At 42.0% G+C, this 24727-nt stretch overlaps 1 protein-coding gene across 2 annotated transcripts in view; it reads left to right on the forward strand.

Moving 5' to 3' along the window:
- Irsp53 (Insulin receptor substrate 53 kDa) overlaps positions 1–24727 on the forward strand; it is a 50815-nt gene that overhangs the window by 17789 nt on the left and 8299 nt on the right. For both annotated transcript variants that reach the window (XM_070659174.1, XM_070659175.1), the window contains 3 exons: positions 262–337; positions 10367–10459; positions 24047–24108. In XM_070659174.1, coding sequence (XP_070515275.1) covers positions 262–337; positions 10367–10459; positions 24047–24108 — 231 coding nt within the window. The remainder of the gene's footprint in view (positions 1–261; positions 338–10366; positions 10460–24046; positions 24109–24727) is intronic.

A 24727-nucleotide genomic window follows, 5' to 3' on the forward strand; every position in this document is an offset into this window, starting at 1 on the left:
ATTATAACTCTTCGGTTAATAATACGAAAACTCTTGTACATTTCAAGTCATGTACATGCATAAACTTCGCGATATGCAATTTAAAATAAAAAAGAAAAAGAATTTTTTGATGCATTAAATTTTACGTGTCTATAAAAACAAGTAAAGACAAGCAATTTATGCGATGGAAGAAAAAGATTATTTTAAGTTTCGTCTTATGTCTACTTTCAGTTTAATTAATTGCAACATTTTAAAGGATGCTTTTATTTTTTTTTTTTCCAGAATATCTTGGATAAGTTCAATCCTGGCGCGAGGCAGCTGATCAACGCAGGCAAGGCGTACCTGAAGGCCCTTCACGGTGAGTGAATTAAATGAAGTGTGCTAGTATTTGGAAAAAAGGGATGGAAACAGGCGAGTCGTGCTCGCTAGTGGAAAGTCGGTGCACAAAGAATAAGCGAGGAGCTGGGGAAGAGAGAAAGAACTTTCTGTTAGCCTCTTGGGTCCTATCGCACGATCGAATTGCCAACTCGTTAGCATTGTGAGCTTTCGCCTCGCCCTTTCCATCCCCTTTTACTGTCCCGCGCTTTTGATTAATTAATTTTTTTTACCGCGATAAAGATTAATTATATGTTCCACACGTCGTTACTTAACTAAAGTACGACTGGCGATTTTACATTTCTCGTATATTTCTAAACCGGCGCCGTTCTGTCCGTGTTATTCCTATGTACGTGTTTATTCCTCTTTCGCACTTTCGCGACCTTCCGTGGCCGGGTGAGATCAATCACCTTCGGGGATTAACCCGCTGACCCTGAAACCGATGGTTCGCGTGCTACCTCCATGTAGGTCGTTTGCTACTCACCGTAGAATATCGCTTTTAATTATCTTAAGGACGGAAAGGGGGATTATTTTACGATGGATACATCTTCCGTGCATTTCCGTATCTTTGGCTGTTTAATGGCGAATATTCGGGACGATAAAAATTGCAACGTTGACCAATCGCGAAATAATATATTACGCCGTGATCTTCGGCGAATTTTCCGCGAGGGGAGGGCGGCTCTTGCTGATGGCGGAAATTTGTTTAAGGAACATTGAGGAAAATACTACTCGGCGGCGGAAAGTAGTTTGCGCAACGGCAGTCGGCTTTACATCAAAAGTGACTTAAAAGTTTCGCGCGGGGCTGGCTAGTCTTTGATGTAACGGTATTATTCCTGTCGACGGCAGTGGAAGCGAGATACTTTTGCGGAAAGGGAGGCTTCGCTGTTTCCGCCAGATGAAAATCGACTCGCATTCCTGCGCCGTAACCTCGCGGGCATATAATTAATTCTTCTCTTCTACCGCATTTTACGCTTATTTCTTTCTTTCTTTCTTCGAGGTTTTTTTTTTTTCTATGTAATTTTACAAACTTCAAACTATAATTTATGATCGTTTTGAAATCATTCCGCGAAGATGGACACGATGTAATATAATTTTTTCAAAGTCTTCCGGAAGAGTTTGGCTCCGCGATCGGTAAAGATCGTTAATATTAATTATCACAATCGATGCTTTCAAGCAAATGTCGAACGTTGAAACTCTTCGTAGAAGAGGATAAGATTACAACGCTAATCCGCCGACGGTGACTCCCGCGAACCCTTTTATAGAAAAGTTCGTACAAACAGAACCGCGATAAATTTCTCGGCGGTGGTGGGTCCGCAAACTTTTTTATCTCGATGCGATTAGGACTGCTAGTTAGACGGATGCTGACAGAGAATTCGAGAAAGGGAGAGGGTAAGAGGAAAATGCATTGAGTCGGGCTCTGCACAAAGGACGGTGCAACTTCTTTTAACGAGTTCCGCGCGAGGAAAGAGAACTAACTCGATTAGGAATTAATTTTTGACGACTCGCGAAAGACGAGACAAAAGGGAGATTTCTTCGAATGTTGAAAGGCCAGGGCGGACAAAGGAAAGTACGAATGACAGTGAGCTCATGAATTAAAGGGAAATGAAAACTTCTCAGCTTTATTTTCGCGGCGATAAATTACTCGGTTATGCGTTATTTAGAGGCGAAATCTCTGTTCGGGCGTTAAGCGAGCGCCAAGTTTTTTTTCTTCGCTGCGGGTTGAACGGACGCGGATCGTAAAGGCGACTGAATCAGCGTGGGCGATTTGGAAAGTGATCTCGTAAAATGGGACAAAAATGCGCGAGAGCCATCGGATGTAGACAGGAGGGTGACAGTGATCCGGGGGTGGGAGGAGGTGAACGTCCGTGCGGCCTGGGGTGGACAATGACGAGCGAGGGCACCGACTGATTTTAATTATGGAATCTGTGCAGGTGAAACGCTCAATTTTCCCGCCGGCACATGTCCATCCCTTTCCAACCCTTTCTCTCCGTTTCACCTCCCCCGTTACGCTTCGCATGATCCCTCGTAGTTCGAACCTGCGAGGTTCCGCGATTTCAATTTCACACCGTCTCTTTATCTCCCCCTTTTTACTCCACCCGATCGATCGCCACCCCTCCTTTACTCGATCGCTCTTTAACCCGATCGATTCCCGTTTCGAACGAACGAAAATATCGGCAGGGCAGAGTTATGCAGGCCGCACTTGCGACTGTCAAGCCCCATCATTTGTCCTACGCGGTGTAAAACAAACGCTATACTCAGGGGTTTGCGTGGGAGGCAGGCAGGGGTACGAAAATACGAAATCATCAACTGCATTGTTTGTCGTATCGCAGCAACAATAATGTAAAATACTTCAAGGAACAAATATTGATACGTCTACACGAGATACTTGAGTTAAATTAACAAATTTTTCAATACGAAAATGCAACATTTAATTTTCAATTACTTTTATTTTAATCTTGACGTGAAAATTATATTATTTATCGATATGCATATATGTACATTGGAAGGCAAATATGGCATTTGCTGCGACGAGGTGCGAGGGGCGGCTAGCGTACGTGATTTTTCTTTCTCTCTCGGTCGCCAAGTACGGGGAGGTGTAGGAGGCCGCGTTCTCCCTCAGTTCTGTGACCGGTACTCCTCGACATATCTACACGTGCGCTTCGTGTGAGATTCGACGCACCCCACGGCAAGTTCACGTACGCTAGCCGCCGTCGCAGCACCACGAACGCCATTCCCGACGGTGAATGTACGTATGTTATCAGACATGTAACAGTACATCGATCGCTCTTAACGACATGAGTAATTACTGAGTAATATGAGCCTTCTGTTATTTCTCAATGAGATATTTATCGAGGTAATTCTTTTTTTTTTTTTTTTTTTCGTAAAAAGATCCGCAAATTTCAGTCAAAGAGCATTTCAACGAAAAGGACAATATTTTAGAATACATACTAACGTCGTGTGTTTAACTTCGCTCGACGTAGCGTAAAAAGCCCGACGGTTAATATATTCCGCTCACGTTCTCCAGGACTGCAATTTGCACTGCGGCGAAAATCTCATCGCGAGGCGAGAGGGTTAGAGGGGTCGGGGGGAGAAAAAAAAAAGAAAGAATCGTGAAAGTTATTTTCGCGAATATTACGCGATCGAGAGAGTTGTGCGATGTTGCTGCGCGAAAATGACTCCGTTTAGCATAAAAAACATTCGGCGCGTCGCTTTGCGCCACGTCGGCCGCGTAACGCACATTAATAAAAGGCATAATAAACGCGAGGGGGGCACCGGGGGGTTGAATTATGCGCGTGAGATAGAGCCGCGTCGTCTGCGGACGACTGACGCGGCAAGTCCTTTGCCGGCAAGCTTTGCATGCAAAAGCATCTAGTGAAAAATACCCCGAGAAAATGAGGGAGACCTTATCGCGATACCAGCACACGTTCTGCTCTTATTGGAATTGATACGCTCATTACGTATCTCGTGCATTATGTTGACGAGTAACATGTCTATACGAAAATCGGAAGAACAAAAATTAACTCTTTGCGTCGGCATTATTGATCAGGTCCCGCGTGTGTGTAAATTATGCAATAAACGTATACTCAGTAAATAAAAAAAAAAATAAAAAAACAAACAAGTAGCTACTTTGGTCTTGATTAAAATTATTTTATCGTTAAGAATTATATTATATCGCTAATGTGCGATGTACGCATAGACTTACGAGGCGCGGTAAATGGAGTTTCCGGGCGATGGTATCACCCGGAATCCGTATTTCCCCTTAATAGCGAATACCTTACGTATTCGCGCCCGACCGGACCTGCATACCGGGTGTACTAATGGAACCGTCATGCAGCCGGAGATCGATCGCGCCCGCGACTAATCGCGGCGCGGCGTGCCGCGCCGTTAATTAACCCCGACCTAGGACGTGTCATCCCTGGAATAGGAAGTTCGATCCCCCGTTCTATTTTAACCCACCTTCGCCGCCCTCCTCGTCCGTCGCGGGCGAGTATGTTTGGAATTCGATTTAATTTTCACGATAGTTATTATCGGCGCGACGGTTATTAATATCTAACCGAGAGACCAAGCACGGAATTTCTGTATTCCGCGGAAAGTTATTATTTCTTACCGGAAATTAATGACGATGTACGCCGTCGCGTTAAAGTGAGAAACTATCGTGCGTTACGTCGAAAGAAAAGCTGGATCTGTCACGTCCACGCACGGATTATTATTCTTTATCGCCAAGAAAATTACGAATCGAAATAACATTTATAATAGTAACGAATTTTATAATAATTTTTAATAATTCCGACCGATGCCCCGTGAATCCGTAATGAAATGCTACAATTGTGATTTGAAGGGGGGAAAAAAATTAAAAAGAAATTGACTCTGCTGTAAAATTACGGGCATAACGCTTAAAAATTACTGTAATAAAAACGGCCGAGTTGTTGAATGGAAGGGTCATTAGTATGCAATCGTGAATGCCATCTGTTCGAGGAACTCGATTTATCTCTTAATTCGTTCTCGAAGTTAAAAAAAAAGAAAAAGGAATAAAAAAAAAAAAATAAAGAAAAAATATCACGAGAAACCGGCTCTCCGCGATACGGTTCTCTAATATCCCTTCAAATGGATTCTTTTTAATCCAATTTGCCAGTTGAACGATATTAAGGAATGGCCGGCGTTGGAGACGGAATAATCCTTAAATATTATTCTTCACAATACCGCGTTCTTTCGATTTCCTCTTCCTTTAGCGATCTTCCTTCGAGATAATCGCTACTTCTTTTTATAACGCGGAATTAATTCTGTTTTAGAAACCGTATAAATATGCAGTTACAACGAAATAAAAAAAATAAAACCACTCCTAATATTCATTCCGTTTGTTACGCCGACTATATCGACTTTAGTAGTAAAGATAAATTTTTTAATTATTTTTTCCGCGTGCAAGAACTACTTAATAAATTAATTTTTTTTTATATCACAAATACGTTTCGATTATCTCGATAATGACAGATTGAGGCTCGTCCTCATTCTTTTCGCATCTTCGGAGTTGCATCCTTCGACGAACCGTGTATCGGCGTATTTGCTCGCGAAAATATACGATTCTTTCGCAGATGAGGACGACGGGTGCAAATAAACATGAGCCACTCTCATTATTCGCGCGTTTGCTCGATGGACCCGTTTCCTGGCACTCGAACAATTCCGCAATCGCAAAGTTTACAATAATACTGTTACGCCAGCATCTGCATACGCCCCATAAATCATCCCCCAATTCTTTTCTCATTCGCGCCCTCGTCCATGGATTTCATTCGCACGAGGGGCGTCGAAGCATCGCAAAGTTATTTACGCGCGATTCAATATTTCGCGAAAATATATAAGTGAAAAACGTACGGGAGAGTTAACGTGGAAAAAGGTAAAGGGCGGCCATCCCTTAGAAATTCCAGAAGGAAGATAGAAATGTGAGACGAGGAGGGTGGCGGTCGAAGAGTTGCGTTTTCTCGTAGCGGGAGGAAAGGGGGAGTTAGATGAAAGGTAAAGACACGGTTAAAATACAGAGGAAATGGAGGAAAAGCGGGGGTTGTTAAAAAGGAAGGGGGGTGGTTGAAACGTAAACTTTATTCTGGACAGTGCAACCCCTGCGATTCAATTATTTTTGCTCGGCCTCGACGACGCTTCCGGGCAACCTCTCTCCAGGTCTCCCCCGCCCTTCTTCTCGCTCCCGTCCTTTTTCGTCTCTCGTTGCGGTCAGGGTGGCAGACGCTTCTAATTTCATTATTCCCTCTCGAAGGACCGTCCTGCTTTTTTTCTCATCCCCCACGGTTTATTTCCACGTCGAGCATTCCGCTCGTGAGAACCGCTAACCTGCGCGCCTTTCTCGATGCACTAGGCGCTCCGAGTGAAACAGAGTTTTGTTACCGAACGAATTGGAAGTTAAACTCACGCGGTGCGCTCGAAATATTCTGCTATTATTTCTATTCGCGTTTAAATAAATAATAAAAAATGAAAATAAAATAATTACGGTATTGTGCGGTAATCGTTGCTGGAATTTATCGCCGTGATATATTTGCTAAATAACGAAACCGAAATAACGAGACGGTCGACTTCTCTCGTAATCCTCAGTCGGAAAAAAAATCCCGTGGTATCAGCATTTGCAAAATTTCAGCCACTCAAAAGTATTTATCAAACTTCGCGCGTCGCTTTTCGCGCGATTGTGTCAGCAGAATTCCACGGCGCTACTTTTCCAACGCGACGAGGGCGAGCGATATAAAAAGAGTTGTTGGCCCCTTCTTTATCCTCCTTACTTCCTCGGTCTCCTTGCTCTCTCCGCATTCCCTGCTCTGTTTTCGTCGTCAAAAACTGCAATTTCCCGAGGGAAGGAATGCGATTAAGCGTTGATGGCTTCCTAAATGCAAACAACCCGGGAAACCGTAATCACCGGAGACAATCGCTCCCTCTCCCTTTTTCCCTTTCACTCCCATTCTTCCTTCTCGCGATACGGCAAGGGCGCCTGTTTTACAAGCCAAGGGTGGAAATTGAAAGGGTGGGTGTGTCGATTAGCCGACGCCTCTTAATTCACGATTATCGCCTGCCGCGGTATTCACTTCCGGAATGCAAAATGGCGCTGTTACCAGATCACCACTTCGTACCTTGTCACTTATTCTCTTTTTTTTTTTTTTTTTTTCCTTCGTATAATTAAATTCTCTTTTTTAAAATTTTCGTAGCTCTCGTAGTTACGCAAATATTTTATTACTTCACATTTTTTATGTATGTATCAAAGTTACTGTGGACTAATTTAATTTAGTTTACTGATACGTTTTAGTATTGCATTTGAATGTACTATAATTTAATCGGGTCAGTTGGGAAAATTAAAATTCAGAAGCTGTACTGCGAACATTTTTCTTGTTGCCAATTTCATTGCGTTTTTCTACGTGGTGGTATCCAGCCACGGCGCCGCCGACATCGATGCCGACGTTATTAAGTGCTGCGAGAGAGGCACATATTAAAACTATTCCTGAGAATAACCCCTTGCGAAGATAGTGAGGGTGAAAAGACATTCACGTAGCTTCGTAAGGATTCTCGTTCGCTTTAAGAGGGTACGAATATATGCGGCGGTAAAATAATGTCTCTAATTTTGAAAAGTTCGCAGACGAGACAGCGATAGAAATCTTTATTTCAATTTATTTATTTAAACAAATTTTCTATTAAGAAACGTAACAATTAAAGTTCTTTCAAGTTTACGACAAAATAATTCTATTTAAGTAAGAATCTCGATTATTAAAAAAATAAAATAAAATAAAATAAAAAAGATAATAGAAAGGAATTAGGTATTAGACACGGAAGTCAGGACTTGGGTCCATTAATAATCGTCGATAACTCCTAGGAACTGTCGGCGAAGAAATAGGAAAAGTTACAACCAAAACGATAAGAAAGTTTACTATTAATCTACATTAATATCAGGCGAAATCTTGATGGTGCTCACTCGCGCCTGTTGCGTTTGACAAAGGTGGTCTAAGGGCTTTGGTAAACACCCTCATAAGCAATTAAGCCGCTTAGAAACTCCCGCCGTTCATTTATTATCTCTGTACCTTCTAAGCAAGCTCGCAAGCGTTGATAAACGACGCACCGGGCTAAGAAGCCGTTTCTCAAAGCAGCTCCTTAATTACGCGTTAAGCATTTTGGAGTTGCGTCTAATCACCTTGAACTTACGAAAAATAATTGCAGTTTCAGATAATGAAAACCCACTCGATTGTCTCCGCGGGTTCAAAACAATATATTTTAATGTTAAAAAAAAAAAAAGAAAAGAAAATATTGCACGTCGATTAATTACGGAAAATCGAGGCTGGAGAATTAGGTTCCGAAATGTCGAAATAAACCTGCGAATACTTTCAATTGTACAATTACTCTCGATATGGCCAATGTCCAAGACTCTGAATATCCAATATCTTTAGTCTGCGAACGGTATAGTACTGCGTCTTGAATTTCGTCCAACGAGAGCGATCGCGAACTCCCTTCGTACCCGATATAACTTGATATACATTGCATGCATGCACCGGCATACATCGATATCGAGATGTCTCTGAGATAGGCTGGATGAGAAACGTTGCGGTGAAGGGTTGATACAGGACAGTTCGAAGTTTGCCGACAGGTTGGGGGAAGACGAGGGATGACCGTCGGACAATAGGGTGCGTCGCCGATGACGAACTCACCCCGCTTCGAATCCCCTCGGTTGCTCGGAGGTTGCTGGAACACCCGCAAACAAGGAGGTGGGCGAGTCAGCATTTCTACGTCCCCATACTATCACTCGGTTATGTTCCAAATGGTTTGCACATTCCCGAGCAACGAGAGGGGTTGCGAAGCGTCGAATATTTCCGCTTACGATTATATCGCGTGCTCCGCAATGCTCGATATTCTGCATTTTAATAATACGTACGCCGCTACTTGGAGGAGTGGTAAAAAAAAAATGCTTGCTGTTTATCACAAGTTTTTTTTATTTTTTTTTTTATTTCGATGCGGCATTTCTTTCAATCGAAGAGAATTATTTTACGCGAACCAATATGCACGGGATTATTTTTAAATAGAGATGTAAAATATTGAATAACTTACTGTTATAAAAATTTACACTTTAGGATATCGATGGAAGTACACGTATATTATTTCGTAGTGTTTCAAATGCGCGGAGTGGAATAATTGACAATAGGGGAAACTGTTAAATTATCTTATGAACTTTGTCCCGCGATAGAAAATAGAAAAGAAGAAACGGCAAAGGGGAAAATCACATTTTTCTTTTTCACGTGTCTCGCTGGGGGCTGCAACGAAACATACGCGAAAAATGGCGGCGACAGCTGTCGACGTACGAGTTTCGATGTCGCGAAATTTTGTATCGCAGAGCTCGGATATGAAACACAGTCCTCGCGGCGAAATTATTGCCAAACAAAACCATCAACTAGACGCATTCTGTGAATATTATTCCGGTTTGATATTTGATGATTTTTATTTTTTATTTTTTTTTTTACAATGGTAATAACGATAAATGCAACAATAAAATCGCGTACAGTAAAATCGCGCGTGTGATTAATAAGTACATTGTACATAATTATGAATAATTAAAGGTGTACTTATTAAATATAAATGATTAATATCTAATTAGGATTTTTTTTGCGACACAGATACTTTAAAGCTTAAATATTCGGGAAACAAAAAATGCCTATTTTGAATTACCGAAATATGTTTTTAAATTTTTTTTTAATTACAAAAATATAAAAACACGCGCGCAGAATTGAATAAAAAGCCCAATTATTCTAGATATGAAGAAAATACGCCGGAGGGGTCAATCTCGACTAGAAAATCCCGAAACAAAAAGAGAAAGAAAGTATCATGTATGATATAATTTTTAAATAAAACCTCTCACTCGAATAACGCGCAATAGTACGGAACAATAAATAAAAATCGCCCGCGGGTGTGTGAAGTTGGTCCCCGCGCTTTTAATCGTTTTTTAGAGGGGTTAATCACCGGAATTCTTTTTACGCGTATGGAAGTGCTCTTATGCTCGTGAAAAGAAACCGGGAACTCTAAGCGGAACTATGGAATTCAAATCTGCGGGCGCTAACTTTGCACACCCGCCGCCCTCCGGAAACAGGCGTTATACTTGAGGTCGGTGGACAGGTCGGGTGGGAAACAAGGGCAGCCGACGAGAGAGAAAAGGGAGAGCCAAGTGGAACGAGCTAGAGGAGTGCCATAATTTACGCTTCACTTGTTTCTTCCTCGTGTATACCTAACGTGTACGAATGAAACATAAATTCACTCTCTGTAGCCTCATCCTCTCATCCTCTTGTATTTGCGATCCGCCGGTGAGAAGAAACTTCACGTTTACTCACGCAAATGGGACTGAAATTTTTCGTTTGCCAATTTTTATTGAGGACATTCTCTCCGTAACAAAATCTCAATGCTCGTTCTTCTTGCGTCAGACTTATGAAACGTATTTAAAATTTTTTTTAAACATTTTTTTTAACATTTTTTCTTTCTTTCTTTCTTTCAGGAGCTGCGGCAGCATCGCGGGTTTACGTCGATGCTTTGTCCCGATTAGCTCGTCAGGCTCAGCTGGGAACATGGGGCGGTTCGAAGGATGTGGGTAAGTGACAGGCTTTAAATAAATTTATATTTATTTGCCAGACGTAAAATTTTATTTTCGAAAATTGTATTTTTGACGAGGGTATTACATATCGTTGAAATTATTCTGCCGTGCGATTGGACGAATTTAGTTCACGTTCGATTCATTTCGTCGAAACAGGGCACAAATAAAGCAGTTCTCGAGAGCGGAGTTTGCATTGCTCTGGAACGAGGTGAGCTTTTCCGAGGCTTCCAAAGCCAATAAAGCGCGTTTAACCGTCTCGAAAGGCTCCCCCTTTCTCTTTCTCCGCCTTTCTGCCTCCAGACGCCGATGAACGAAAGTTGCTAACAAGATCATTGCAGCGTGATAAGTGTACGTATTAAGCTCAGGTCGGCGACCCGCGTACAGAGCTTGCAAGCCTCTTAAAGCAGACTAAGGTGCAGACTTAGGGAAGCTTTCCAAGTGCCAACGACCGAGCAAACTTTTTATTGTTCAAGGAAGAGAGTAGAATCCGATCAGCCTGGGTAGATCTTTTGCCATCGTTTCGTTGTATTATTTGCTGGATCTTTCGATCTTGGTCTTGCTCTGCAAAGTAAGCTTTTTTTTTATATTTTTTTCATTAAGTTCATTTACCTAAAAGTATCACGTTAAATATTCGGCTCGAGATTACACGTGTAAAAAGCATAATCGTACGGTAACATATTCTCGATTCATGTAAATATTAAATTGAATTTGATACTTGACTGGGCATGGAAAATTAATTGCAGTTGTTTCTTCGCGATATCAATAATTACCGACGAATATGTAGCAGCCGTTATCGTATCGACGAAGATAATTTTCGACAGGATAATTTACAGCAAATTGTGCTTTTGGCGATAATATGTATTAATGTAATACGTAAGAAAGAGAGGGAAAAAGAGAAAGGTGGGAAAGAGAGGCGCGGAAAGGGAGATTATCATCGACTCAACGAATAACGGAACGTTCAATTAATCGAATTAATAAATTCACCGATCGAGTTATTTGTGATTTTGCATACTACGAAAATGTGCCCGCGAGAATGCTACAGCCCCTCTCCATTGTTTTGAGCATAATTAATTAGCGCGTTCTAAATTAGCTGTTTTATTTTACAAATAACGTCCCGCGACATACAGATATTGTTTATCGCGTTTGCGCAGTCTGCAGCAATTTCGTTGTGCAATAATTGGATGTTACCAGTCCTGTATCAATTATATTATTCTAATCATCCCGACGTAACAGAGCGCCGCGAGTTATTTACTTTTAAAGCAAAGCCTGTCGACGCGAGTGGTATTTAAAACGTATATACCTACGTTAAAACGCAATAAACTTTCATTATTCACACGTAATGAACCGATGTGGTGGATGACGAAAAGGGGGTGATTAAATGCGACAAAGCGATCGCTATAAGATTAATAGTCACGTTTTTTCCCCCCAGCGTGGCGGTGGAAAATCGCGAATTAAAATTCTACGGCGGCGGCGTTGACGCAGCCGACTGTGTAAACGCGCTTTAGTAATAATGTAAACGCACAACGAATAGGAATTAACGCGCGCTCTCGCATCGTCCTGGAACAAGAGGGAAAAGGGTAGAGGACAGACGGCCGGTGAAATCCGTTCCGAAATCCCGGCCGCGTTTACCGCTGTCAGGGAACAGGCGAAGGGGGTGGCGCGCGCATAATTGCATTAAATTATCCAAATTCGAATAATAAATGTATTGGAATCGCGTGTTTTTTTTTTCCCTCCCGCTACATACTTATCACTCGCTTTTCACGCGCCGGTCGTCGAGAGCCGCTACTCGCTTGCAACTTTAATTTTCCGTCAAAAGCCGAGCCTTCGTTTCTGCCTCGCGATGAGAATGGCAGTAAGGAGTGCTCTGCAAATAGCGAATCGTACAAACATCTCGTTAAAAAATTTTTCTTACATTTCTGAAACTATACAATGGGCGTTGCATAATAAATGCACGTTATATTTGTAAGATATTTGAAGAAAACGTTGTGTGGATTTTTATTTGAGCGTGTAAGAAAATCTTTTGATTTAATTTGATACGCGATTAATTAAAAATTTTTTTTTTTTCTCATGAATGTAGAATTTATCAAATTTCGCGTAAGTCTCGACATCTTTATTCACGTGAAATTTCTTTATTTGCGAAAGATAGCGGGAGAGAAGGTCGCGTCGGAAACGGCCGGAAATCTCTCGATCTTGACGCGATTACGTCTATGGAAATTCATGCGGGAAGCGCGAGCGACGCTCCGGGAGGGAAAAATCTGTTTTCGCTATGCCCTCTTTCCTCGTTTCTTCCTTTCATCCCCTTTTCTAATCCGTCCTTCCGTTCGGCCGCGAAGGGAGACCGCGAAAATTCGCAGCGAACGAGGTTAGCGCGAAACGAAATGAAAATGTGACAGCGAAATTGCCAATATCGTCACCGTAGATTTTGCTCGCCGCATCCTTGGATTTTTCCTTGCCTTCCCGACGTAGAACGATCTTCAAGATTTAGTCAACTTTTCTGTCATTTTATTATTTATTTATTTATTTTTTGTACTTTGATTTTCAACCAGAACGAGGAGAAGAGCGGTAAATGTGAGGTGACGAGATTTTTAGGCGTAATTAAATTTATTCGATAACCGTAAATCAGAAACAAAGACTGCGTACGCAGCGGTTGCGACGCGTTTGAAAATAACCTTTGTTTTAATAGTTAAATTCTTGTAGGATCGACTTTTCACGTATTATTTTTCAAGTGCGGTGTAATCCGTTCGAGTAGCACAACTCCGGCATACAGTCAGCCGCAGCTGGCAGTAGATATGCCGCGCGTCGGCCAGACAGAGCATAAATAGAAGAGCACGGATGGATAGCTACACGATATTACAAATGCTCTCAACGACTCGTTTTACTAAAAACGAGAAATCAAAATTAACAAGAGTTTTATAGCTAGTTGTTAGAAAAAATAATTAACCTCGGCCTCAAAATATAAAGCCACACTAACGTTATTAAAGATTTTATTTTACTTCGACTCGCGCTTTATTTCGCGCAGCTAATATCCATGAAATCTTCCTCTGCTGCGTCATATATTATACACACTGCGCATTGTACAGATTTTCGAAATGTATCTAGGGAATGTCCGATGAAAAGCACGCTTTCCTAAACGCGGTAATAATTCGGTAAGCGCGCGAGCGCTGGCGGGGCATTATCTCCAGAAAGCTATTTACAGCTTGCACTTTAACGCAATTTCACGCGCTAAACCCACCGGAATCGTTGTTTCCCGAATTTTCCGACTGACGTATCCGCGAGTGGTATCGGTCCGACAAATACGCGGGGGAGAGGTAGGCGGTCGGAACGATCAGTCAGTAGATAGAGAGCATCGAATACGATATTGGAGTCGGCGGGCGCTTTTCGCGCGTCAGAAGCAGAGCGCGCGTCTACGCACAGCACGCACTACGAAGCATGCTAGGAACACGGTGGAAAGGGGGGTAGGGGGATGAGGAATGAGGATGGGAAACCGGAGAGTTGTACAAGCCGTAAAGGATATCGGGACCGTTCCTTGCAGCTGGCACAGAATTTCCTCCGGTTTCTCCGCACACAGAAGATCCGCCGCCGCCGGGAGTCGGTATAACCGCTATCTCTTGGTTAATTGCGTCTGGTCGCGCGATATAATGGGACGCACGAGCCCGTGTCTGTCCGCTGCATGATAAGGGACAGAAAGATACGCGGCCCTTTTCCGCCCGCCCGTGCAAATTGCAAGTTTCGCGCTGCCTTGCCAGCAGCTTGCAATTTTTCAAAAGAGATCCATTGAAAATTACAATACTTGCTCTTTTTTTTTTTTTTTTTTTTTTTTTCTTTGGAAGCCTGCACTTCTTGCCTTTTCCTCGTTCTACTTCATTTTCTTATACGCGTCTCGGTCTTCTAAAGCATCTAAATGCAAACACGTTTCGCTCCATTTCACCGTCGTTTCGAACAAGTACCTTCGCTTCCTTCGTTGCGTCACGTCGCTGTTTCTTTCTCGGGATCTACCACGTGTCGTCTGCGAGAGCTATTTGGCACGTGGATTTTTATGAAGCGGCAAACGTGTGCTGCACGCAGACGCACCGAACTCTTCCTTGTCACCGTTGCGGCCGTCGTCCTCGAAATCGTCCGGTTCTCCCGTAACGTCGTTTCGTCGAAAGTGGCCACTTTGCCGCAGACATGCTCGCAGTTACACCCAACGAAGTTACAGAGCTCCAGGTTCGCCCTTCGAAATTCCGTCCTTCGCAACTAGAATCGTTAGTACTCCGTGCCGTCTTCAGTCGAGTTTCCCTGCTTGCATTTTTCTTCGCCCTCGCGCCACGGTTCAATCTGCTACATCCGAAGCTGTTAACAATACGCTTTTACTTCTGCACGTAAAAAAAAAAAAAAGAAAAAGTTATTGAAGAAAATTTACTCTTTGCTCATTAAAGGGGAAAACGTTAATTCGAAATGTACTGTAGAAATAAAGAAAAAACGGTTTGGTATGCACAGTTGATATGAAAAAGTATATTTTCATGTAAATTCAAAGTGGAGAAGAAAGTTAGGAAACAGGAGAGCGTAGAGATTTTTATAAAAAAAAAAAAAAAGAAAAAAAAACACACAGAGGAAAAAAGAAAATAGAAAGGACGAAACGAGATTACGGAAACGTTGCGCCGGAGAGAAAGAACTTTTCTCGTATAATTTTCAAGTACGTGTTCTGCGGTGGAAGGGTTGAAATAGTCGCTCGGTATCCATAAATCATCGGCGCGGCGGCAATCTCGTACGGCAGCGTCGAGCGAGTCTCGTTGAAAGAACGTGACATGACGGTCCTAATGAAAGCAGCAATTAAGTAGGCGAGAGAGCGATCGACCGAGTTTCTCGGTCCATCCCCTCGCTCGCGCAGACCGAGCAAATTACACGACGATGGCAATTAATAAAGCTCCCGTAATGGCGTTCGCGGTTGTATCGCGGGCCTCCACGCTTACCTCCCTTCCGCCCTCTCCGCCTGCACTCTTTCCACCCCCCGTGCAATCTCATCGTCGTTAATCACTTTAACGAGTGCTTTTGTTAACGCCGTCGCGCGATAAGAAACCGTTAAAAAGGATCATCCCTGAATATCGGAAATATAAATTGTCACGAGCGTCGCGGCCGCGCGTGTTATCTTATCGTGCGTTACCCACCGCGTTTCGCGCAGGTCGCAACGCTCCCTGATTCCAATTACCTTCGTGAATCCACGGAACCACGTAGTTTAAAATTAAATTAACTATAAATATAACCATGCTCTCTTTTTTTTTTTTTTTTAGACCCGTAAATTTAATTTAATTAATTTATCGATCAGTTACATTCTTCATCGCATTGGTCACTGCATACCGTTCGTTTAATTTGTTTCGCGTATCTTACTTCTTGAGAAATCAGAGGAAGACGAATAGTTTTTTTTATGACTCTTAATAACTCTTGCAAGAAGAATAATTAACGAGTTTTGCTATGTTTAATTGCAATTACTTGTAGTATCTCTTAATTTTAATTCTATTAATATAAAAATGACATTTTCTTATTTAATTCTGTATAATTAAAAAAAAATTAATGAATTCTGATGATTGCTGCGCAGTCAATTTAACGTTAGAAAATTCTTTCGTTTGTCGCTCCTTGAATATTGTCTCGCGCTCGAATAAAAATCGAAAGTGGCTCTTGTATCCTACATTCTAAAGGCGGGTGCAGATATCCGACGCGAGAGAGCATTTCATTACGCGAGATTGCATCGTGTTTCGAGCTGTGTGAGCTCGAGAGGACCGGACGAAGATGCGAGTCGGCTCGTATCAGCGCATTTGAAATGGAAATGCATCCAAAGATTCCCGCGACGCTACCCCCGGTCGCTTTATATCTATGTGACGCAGTCCTCACTCGTGGGAGCCGGGTTTGGCAACTCCCGTTCATGACCGTCAGCCTCTTTGTTCTGTAATTTCATAACGCAAACGCCACATATTCTTTCGCTTGAAAAACGTATAACAACTTAGGAAAGTCGAAGCGTCGCCTTTCGAAAGTCCTCACTTCTAAAATAATTTTTGACAGGATTATATTTACAGCATTTGCAAATAATAGAATCGCAATTTTTAAACGACGGTGGTTGAAACGAGTCGTATGTCCTTAATTGTGGTAAGACGAAAAATGGCGAGACACCCTGCGGAAATATATGCACGCTGTCGTCGCGAGGGCGGATGCTGCGTTCTACAGCTGAAATGTTTACTTTGTAACAGCGCTCGCGATATCTCGGTGGCATTATTAAATTGCTCGTATTTGCATGACGGCGCCAAGCCAAGCTGAAGACCTAACGACGGGAGTTACGGTCTCGCTTAAAACGAAGAACCGGAGGGTGAAGAAGCTAGACGCGAAGGGGGAGGGAAGGAAGCAGCGAGACGCGTAATAAAAGGATGTCATTTAATTTAGCGATTCGCCGGATTCGCTCGGATTCGCCACTTTACTCTTCCACCCGTCTCACTCCAGACACATTTATCCGAACCGAGAGGCCAATTACGACTGTTTTCGCTCGTACTCTTGAAAGCCCGACGTCTTTATTCATTCTGCACGAACGCGAATCCTCCGTGTCGTATAAGACAGACCTTTGACACGTTTAACGTCTTCAAACTACTTGGGCAAGCTTAAATTTTATTTCCCGAATGTGGGATCGCGTTAAAAAATTTTTCACCGCGCGTACCTATAAGTATTTGTAATACTTGGAATTTTTTTAACAATTGGTAATTTTGAAACGTATTATTTCCACCAAACACATTTTTATACTCGCACGGGAAACTTTGAAATTTCAGCCTATTAACTTTATTCAAGTCTTGAAATTTTTCAACCCTTCGCAGATCGAATTAATCAAAGTTTAAAGCGCCAAAGGTTTAAATGCTCCTTGAAATATTTCTAACTTTTAAAAGCTTTTAGATATTTCGGTCTTAAAACTTAGGGCAATAGAATTTTACTTTTTTTTTTTCTTTTTTCTATTTTTTAATATTTATAATTCGAAATATGAAAGCGTCATTTGCTATATTAATGAATCACTTGTATTGCAGGCTCTTAGAAATTCAAGTTTTCATCGAACTGTCGAAATTTCGTGCGAGATTTCAAACATTCGGATAACGTAATTACGCACGTCACAAACAGATTCCTGTTGGCGAACAATCGCGTCATTTTCGGTATGGTACGAAGGTCGCGTTTTCATTGAACTTACTTTAATTTGCTCTGCGAAACGAGTGTGCGCTGCCAACAATTTTCCGATTGCGTTTGATCTCACTTTAATAAAACGGTGAAAATTAATGTTTGCACGGTGTGGAGGGGGCCAAGTTTCTCTTTCTTCTCGTGAAAAACGTACTTGCGTTTAAATTATCAACGCCATATATTGATGTACTTTAATTAAATTCAATTAAAGTACCTTGTAGAATTATTTGCCATCGTTGAAGAAAAGAAATTCAACGAAAATAACAAAATTTTAATTATTAATAATTTTAAAAGATATAATATGTAGTTCGACGGTATATGTACATGATTGTATTTAAAGAAATAGATGCATAAGGTATCCACATTTTAGAAGAATTTTCGCGACTCCCTCGTCTTGTTGCTTAATCCTCTTACAAGGGTTTTTTTCAATTTTTCGAGATGCTCACAGGCAAACGCCTATTCACGCGAGAATATTCGGAGCGACGTACACGTCTTCGCACTTTGACGATCGATCGATCTTATAACACAACCCTCCCTATCATTCTCCCCGTTACCAAAAGATTTATTGGCTTCGAATCTTTTTTGGGAAAATTGCGCGCCTGGAAATATTCCACGAGACATCTTCCGAATATTTATTTCGCAAGGCAATTGCTTGATCGTTAAAAAAGACTCGAGCGCTTCGAGCGAGTATCCCTTCGAGTTATCAGATCGGATTAATGAACTCTGCGTCCGATCAACTTTAGGGTAATGTTTGAATAACTGTATAGGATTACGTGAGATCGCTCAGAACTAGTCTTCGCCTTCCGGGGAGACTCGAGGAAGCGGCTTTAAGGATCCGCGATGGATTCCTAACGGCGTCGGGCGCACGCCGCCATTGAAAGCATGCGGGGAGAGCGTATAAAGCGAAATAAAATTAAGTGTAAGCGAGCTTTACTCAAGGGAGCGCGATTCTACTTTAGATTAAATTCCGAAGTGCGACCCACCTTCTTACCGCCACCTCCGTTGTCGTCGGCCCCCCCCCTTTTCGTCTACCTTTTCCCCTTGCGCGCGTTTTTCGCGCGCCTCCATCTCGTTTCGGAAAGTAAGCTTCTCACCGTCGCGTCGTCGCCTTTTATATCATCCGGAAGATGGTTTCGCTTGTAATCGACGATATACCGCTCCGCGTCCCTTCCGTTTTTCCTTCGCGCCGGAAATCTCCCGCCGTGGCAAAAGGGACGAGATCAGCGAGAGTTTATTTATTCAAACCGCTCTCGCAAGCGACTGAGGGGTCCCTCTAACTTCGCAAGAAGCAAAATCAACTGCTTTTTATTGGTACAAGCTTGTTTATTACCACTTAGAAATTTATCTTACAACGATGAGCATCGTTGTAATACGCATATTCGACGTTTGGCGAATTATCCACTCGCTTGGCGGTTCTTGAAAATGTTATTAAAAAACGAACGCGTTTATTCGCGTTTTGCGGACGCGAGTAGGATACATAAATGCGTTTATTTTGCGAACTGGCAAGATCAGTTTCGAGGCGGTATTAATCTCCGACGTGCTCTCTGTATTACTTCGGAATAACGAAACAAGAGTATATAAGGGAGGGTGGCACGCGCCTACTTCATCCCTCTTCTTGACAGCTCTATCTCGCGAGTATCCACCTTGTGTTTCGTTCCCTCTCTTTTCCTGCCCTTTAGCAACTCCCCTGACACGAGTCGTTACTCTTTTTGAATACCGAAACTTCCCTACGGCTCGATTTCGCCGGCTCGGGGGCTGCTCCCATTTTCCAACATATTTTACATATCCTTTGACGCGCATCTGATCAAAAATAGCGAGTTCTTTTAGGAGAGAAACACCGTGAAACGACAAATATACAAGGAATTTTTCAATCGAACTTGATTAATATCTCTGTTGCTTTCGTTATTCATCATTCCAGAGCTTTACTTTGAAAATTTCTAATTATCGATCAGACCATTGAAAATTATTCTTCTTATTATTGTACGCAAAGTAATTTTTTATTCAACAGTATTATTTATTTTTTAACCATAATTGTGGATATCAGCGTTCGTAAAAAAAATTAAGACAAATTAAAGCAGTCTCGGTTTAGCGGAAGTGCTTGCATCTTCTCCATCAACTAATCTAAGAGTTTAATGAGAGAGAGAGAAGCAGAATGCATTTCGAAGCACGAGTAGGAAGAGATTAGAGTTAGACTGAGACAACATTTCGACCTAGCCCAACGAGAAGGGCCAAGACAAACAATTTTCAGCTGGCTCGGCCGTCTCGAACTAATTAACGTGGTATTTCGTCATCATGTGGTCGGATTACATTACCGCGAATTATTCTGCGTTAAGAGGCTTTATTAGATAATTGCGAGTTAACAATAATAAAAACGTATAACACGAAATTAGATAGTTTTATAGATATTCAAGTACTCTTTTTTTTTTTTATTTACTTATTTATTATTTTTAATTTTTTTTTTTACGAATTTATTTCAAGACCATACTATAGTTACTTTGTAACAGGATCGAGCGCGATATTTTCGAGCAAGTTGAATTTACATATCTGCCTTTTGCGAATCAGTCATGAAAAAAACGTCCGGTCGGATTTTCAGTGAAAGCCAACGATATCAAAAACAACCCGTGTTTACTTGCCGTTGATTCAATATTAGCATCCGCAACTCTGGACGAACCCTTGCTGGCGGGAGATCGTACATTCCGTTTGACTCTATGGTCGAAATATATCTCCTGACGATTCGCACATTACTGACTATCCCTTGCGCGTTTCGCCTCTTTTGCGAGGCTCTGGCGTTTTATTTAAATGATGCTAAACACACCGACGGGGTAATGAGAAATTTTGCTAGAATAGATGGATTAATAAAGGGGATGTAATAACTCTGCTCTGGAAATTCGATTTCGAGAATTGAGACTTTTTTAACGATTTGTGAATCAACGAATCCAGCGACTTAAAAGCTCTTATTACTTTTTCGTGCATTCGAGAATACGCGTTATTTTAAATAGACGCAGCAGCAATTATTTCGCATTTTCTCTTTCAAATAAATTCGAATATTCATTCTGCACATTCCTGCCGCCGTTGATACCTTCAGCGTTCGAAAGTTTCGAAATTATTTTCGGATTCATAGAAATATTTCACGGTGATTGGCATCAATTGTTATAATTATACGATCAATAGTGACGGTAACTATACAAACGTAGCTAAAGTGGCTAACAATTGAACCGAACTGAATTTAATTTTGATAGAATATAACGAGGCATTGTAATACCTTGAAGCGGATTCTAACGCGATTTCGCGTTCCTGCAGAATTTCTCTTCTATGCCCTGTGAATATTCAGAAGTAGCCGTTTACTGAACGAACGACATCTTAAGGCATCTTTAACGGGTTTTTGCACATCGCGTATATTTTCGTTCTTCGCTAGGGCGAAGATGAGAGAAACTTGACGGCTTCGCAGTATTTCAGGCTGGTTCCCGTTTACACTTGTAACGCGAGGTTTCCCATTGTGTAACAAGAGAGAAACCTCGACGAGATGCGCGCCACTTTGTCGCCCTGTCTCTCGTCCTATCATAAGTAGAGCGGCTAGATGCATTAACATCAGGATTGAAGGGTGGCGAAAGGAGGGCCTCCGACACGTCTCAGGTAGTTTCGCGTCGAACGGTTGTAAATAGTTTACTTAATGCGATCGCGTTACACGACGACGAGAGACTCGCTTGGGTGTTCTTAGCTCACTTCATCTGTTATATATATATATATTATCTTGCTATCCCTCTGGATTACCGGTTCCTTGCTCCAGCAGAGTCCCCTTACTTTGCCGCGATATTGGATGCCCGTCAGTGGTAGCGATACGAACGTACACCCTCAATAAATAGATAACTATTACATAAATCTTTCTATGTATATATATTTTCATTTTTTAACTTGAACTGATAAACGAAACTTGGAAAAAAGACGATAAATGATTAATTTTTATAAATCTCGCACGAGCTTTATTTTTTATTTTTTTTTTATTTTTCGGTAATTGATGGTTCGGTATCCCTAAGTACTCTTTTAGTTTATCCACGTGTCTCAGCGGGAGGGAAGTCGCGTAACGGGGACATAATGGGACGCAGGACGCTTGCAGGGCTTTAGGTCCCCCGTAAGCATGCGGCTTCATTGGGATAGAGCTAATGCTCGTCGCACGGGGGTTTAACGCTTACCGTAAGCAGGGACATCGGATCCATGACTACCGCAGAAAATCCCGACCAGGGGTAGAGAGGACGGTCGATGGAGGAAGTCATGCGGAAAAGCTTTGAACAGCTTCCGCGAGAATATCTTGCTTACCCTGAAAGAAAAACCGTAATTATATAAATTGTATAATTTAGTTTATCGCGACTATCGTTAGAAATATTATGAAATAATGTCTGAGTCCAGAAGCAACTATATTTTTCCCTCAGGGTGAGACGCTCCCATTCAGAGACCCGCGTATGTAAAGTCCGTGAGTCTTTGATGATTTATACCGAATGAGTTTTGCCGAATTTGTAGCGCTTAAATCCTCCCTTAAAAAAAAAAAAAAAGAGAAAAAGACTTTCGAGGATTTTATGTTTGTACGCCGCGCGTTCCGGTGTAGTAGAAGCGCTCTTGTACGCCAATATTTTTCCGAGTTGCTCCGTATATACATAGCGCGCGTATAAACGAGCTTCTTCTCTGGAGTTTCCCGTGTGGACGGAGGATTACGATATTGTATGGTTGAGGCACGACGGGCGCACCCTTTGTCTACGTTGTCTGGTATCCTTAGCCTTTCATTTAAGGACCGGGTAATAGTTGTCGTTGCAGTTGCACGTGATCCCGCAGTTTGCTGGAGACTGGGTGAATAGGAGAACGTATTTTACTTTGTAAAATTACTCGAGTTTGCCAGCCATACTCAAGTAGTAATTAAAAAAAAAAATATATATATATATTTTTTTTTTTTCTAGATACGTACGAAATTAAAACCAAAATAAAAAGCAGAATATTATAATACATACAGATTGTCCTGAAAATTAATAAGTTAACGTAGAATGTAAAACATATCTTGATCCTCCGCCGGATTACAAGACTGAAGGAATTTCCAGCAAGTAATTAGCTCGTGAGCTTCGATGCGCGTTCATTGCGTTTACTGACCGTTTACACATGTCGAGATGATAGAAGGAAAAAAATGGCTTATAACACCGCGGAATGACTAATACATCCGCCGAAGGTGTATTCGAGATATCAAGTTGCCGGGCGATAAAATGCAAAACTCGCGGCGCACGCGAGGGAGTAAAAATGGCACAGGTACGCGTGGATATATATCGCCTCGTATGGTGGAGGTAAAATATACGAGATAGCACGCTCGCCGGTATTCGCCGTCACGTACGTGACGGCGATATTTGTCGCACGTGACCGAGAATCCGCACCCGCTGCCGCGGCCGATATCTTCTCGCGAAGGGCTTCTTCCGCAGCGGAACGGAAAATCCACGGCTCGCAGAGAAAGTACTTGGTCTCTTTTATTATTCACCAACCAGGAGCGATGTAAAAAAATATATATACATATGTATATATATATATATATTTAACATCGACGTGTGTTTTATACGTTTCGCGTAGCACGTGCGAAAAAGATCGCACACGCTATCTTGCGCGGTATCACTTTATTTACCGGCGTATCAATTTTCCATTTGCAAAGTGACTGCTCGAAAGGTGGAAACCTAAACTTTTCGTCGGGAAAAAAATATTTGAAATTGTTGAGAGGAGGCACGATGAATAGTTTGCGTTGCGCGATTTTTTTTTTTTAATTACTGTAAATTGAAGCCGCTTAAGCGAGCGAAGCTTTACGGATCTGCGACAGAATCTTTTGATACGGTAGCTTATTAATTTTGTCTTTTTTTTTTTGCTCCTTTATTTTATCTTTGTCCAAATATTCTCGCTTTACGTAAAATCTGCAGACTCATTCAAAAACAACGGAAAAATCTTTTTGAAGAGACTCGAGGTCTGAGGGAAAAAGAGTGCGAGAAAGGAAAGAGAGAACGGAACGAAGGAAAGTAGAATAGCGACGAGAAACGTTTTCGCGGAAAAAGTTTCCGCTTTCCGCGGAAACTTTCTCGATCGAGCTCGACGCGTGAGCATTTGTTTTCCAGTGGCGAGCTTTCGCGAGCTTTCGGCAGAAAAGTCACTCCAGAGCGGACATTGCGACGCGCTACTTTAAGCTATCGTGCCAGGCATCCCTTTCCCTTCCGCATTTACCCTCATTCTCCACTTTCGTTCCTCGCGGCGACCCTACGCTGGATTAAAGTATCGGCAACACCAACCGCATCTGAATAATTCAAGACTAAAGTTCTGGTCGTTCGATCCCCCGCGAGAGGAGTCTCGGCAGAACGGTGCTCTGATCCACCTTCGTTTTTTGTGTTACAGGTTTCGCCCTGATGAGAATCGTCGAGGTGTACAAGGAAATTCAGGAACAGGAAATGAACATCGTAAGTAGAATCTCAAAAATTATACATATAATATTTTTCTTTGCTAATTTATTATATTTCTCAAATTCTTTTACATTTCGTTACGTTAAATTTGAATAACATTCCGTGAAATTCCATAAAGTAGCTAAAAAAAAAAAAAAAAAGCAGACATCTTGCCAGTCTTCCCCATTTTCTCCCTTCACTGTCCATTTCCGGGGATCACGTCAAACGGTTGTGCCTGCCAAGACTTCTAAAGACGTCCTTTTCGCCATTATTTTATGCCGAGCTACTGCGTACGAAATAAAAATTTACATTTGCGTAAAAAAAAAAATTAGCTAAAAACGTTGATGATCTCGAACGATAGCAGATTCACAAATAATTACTGTTCCCGATGTACTTGTTTGAAAATTTGAGAAAGCGTTCCTTTACATCCCTCTCTGCCTTATCGCTGATCCTGTGACACTCTGTGGAATGGCTCTGCGACACACGGAAGTCCATAGGAGCCTCTTTGATCCTGCGACTCGTCCCTACTTGGCTCGAGGCCGACATTATATCCCGCGGGCGTTTCGTTTGAATACGAAATCTCATTGCGACCATAACGACATGTGATTATAATGATTTTGCGACTGTCTGCTTTTTT

Source organism: Cardiocondyla obscurior, linkage group LG07 (assembly GCF_019399895.1).
Source record: "Cardiocondyla obscurior isolate alpha-2009 linkage group LG07, Cobs3.1, whole genome shotgun sequence".
Classification (NCBI taxonomy): domain Eukaryota; kingdom Metazoa; phylum Arthropoda; class Insecta; order Hymenoptera; family Formicidae; genus Cardiocondyla; species Cardiocondyla obscurior.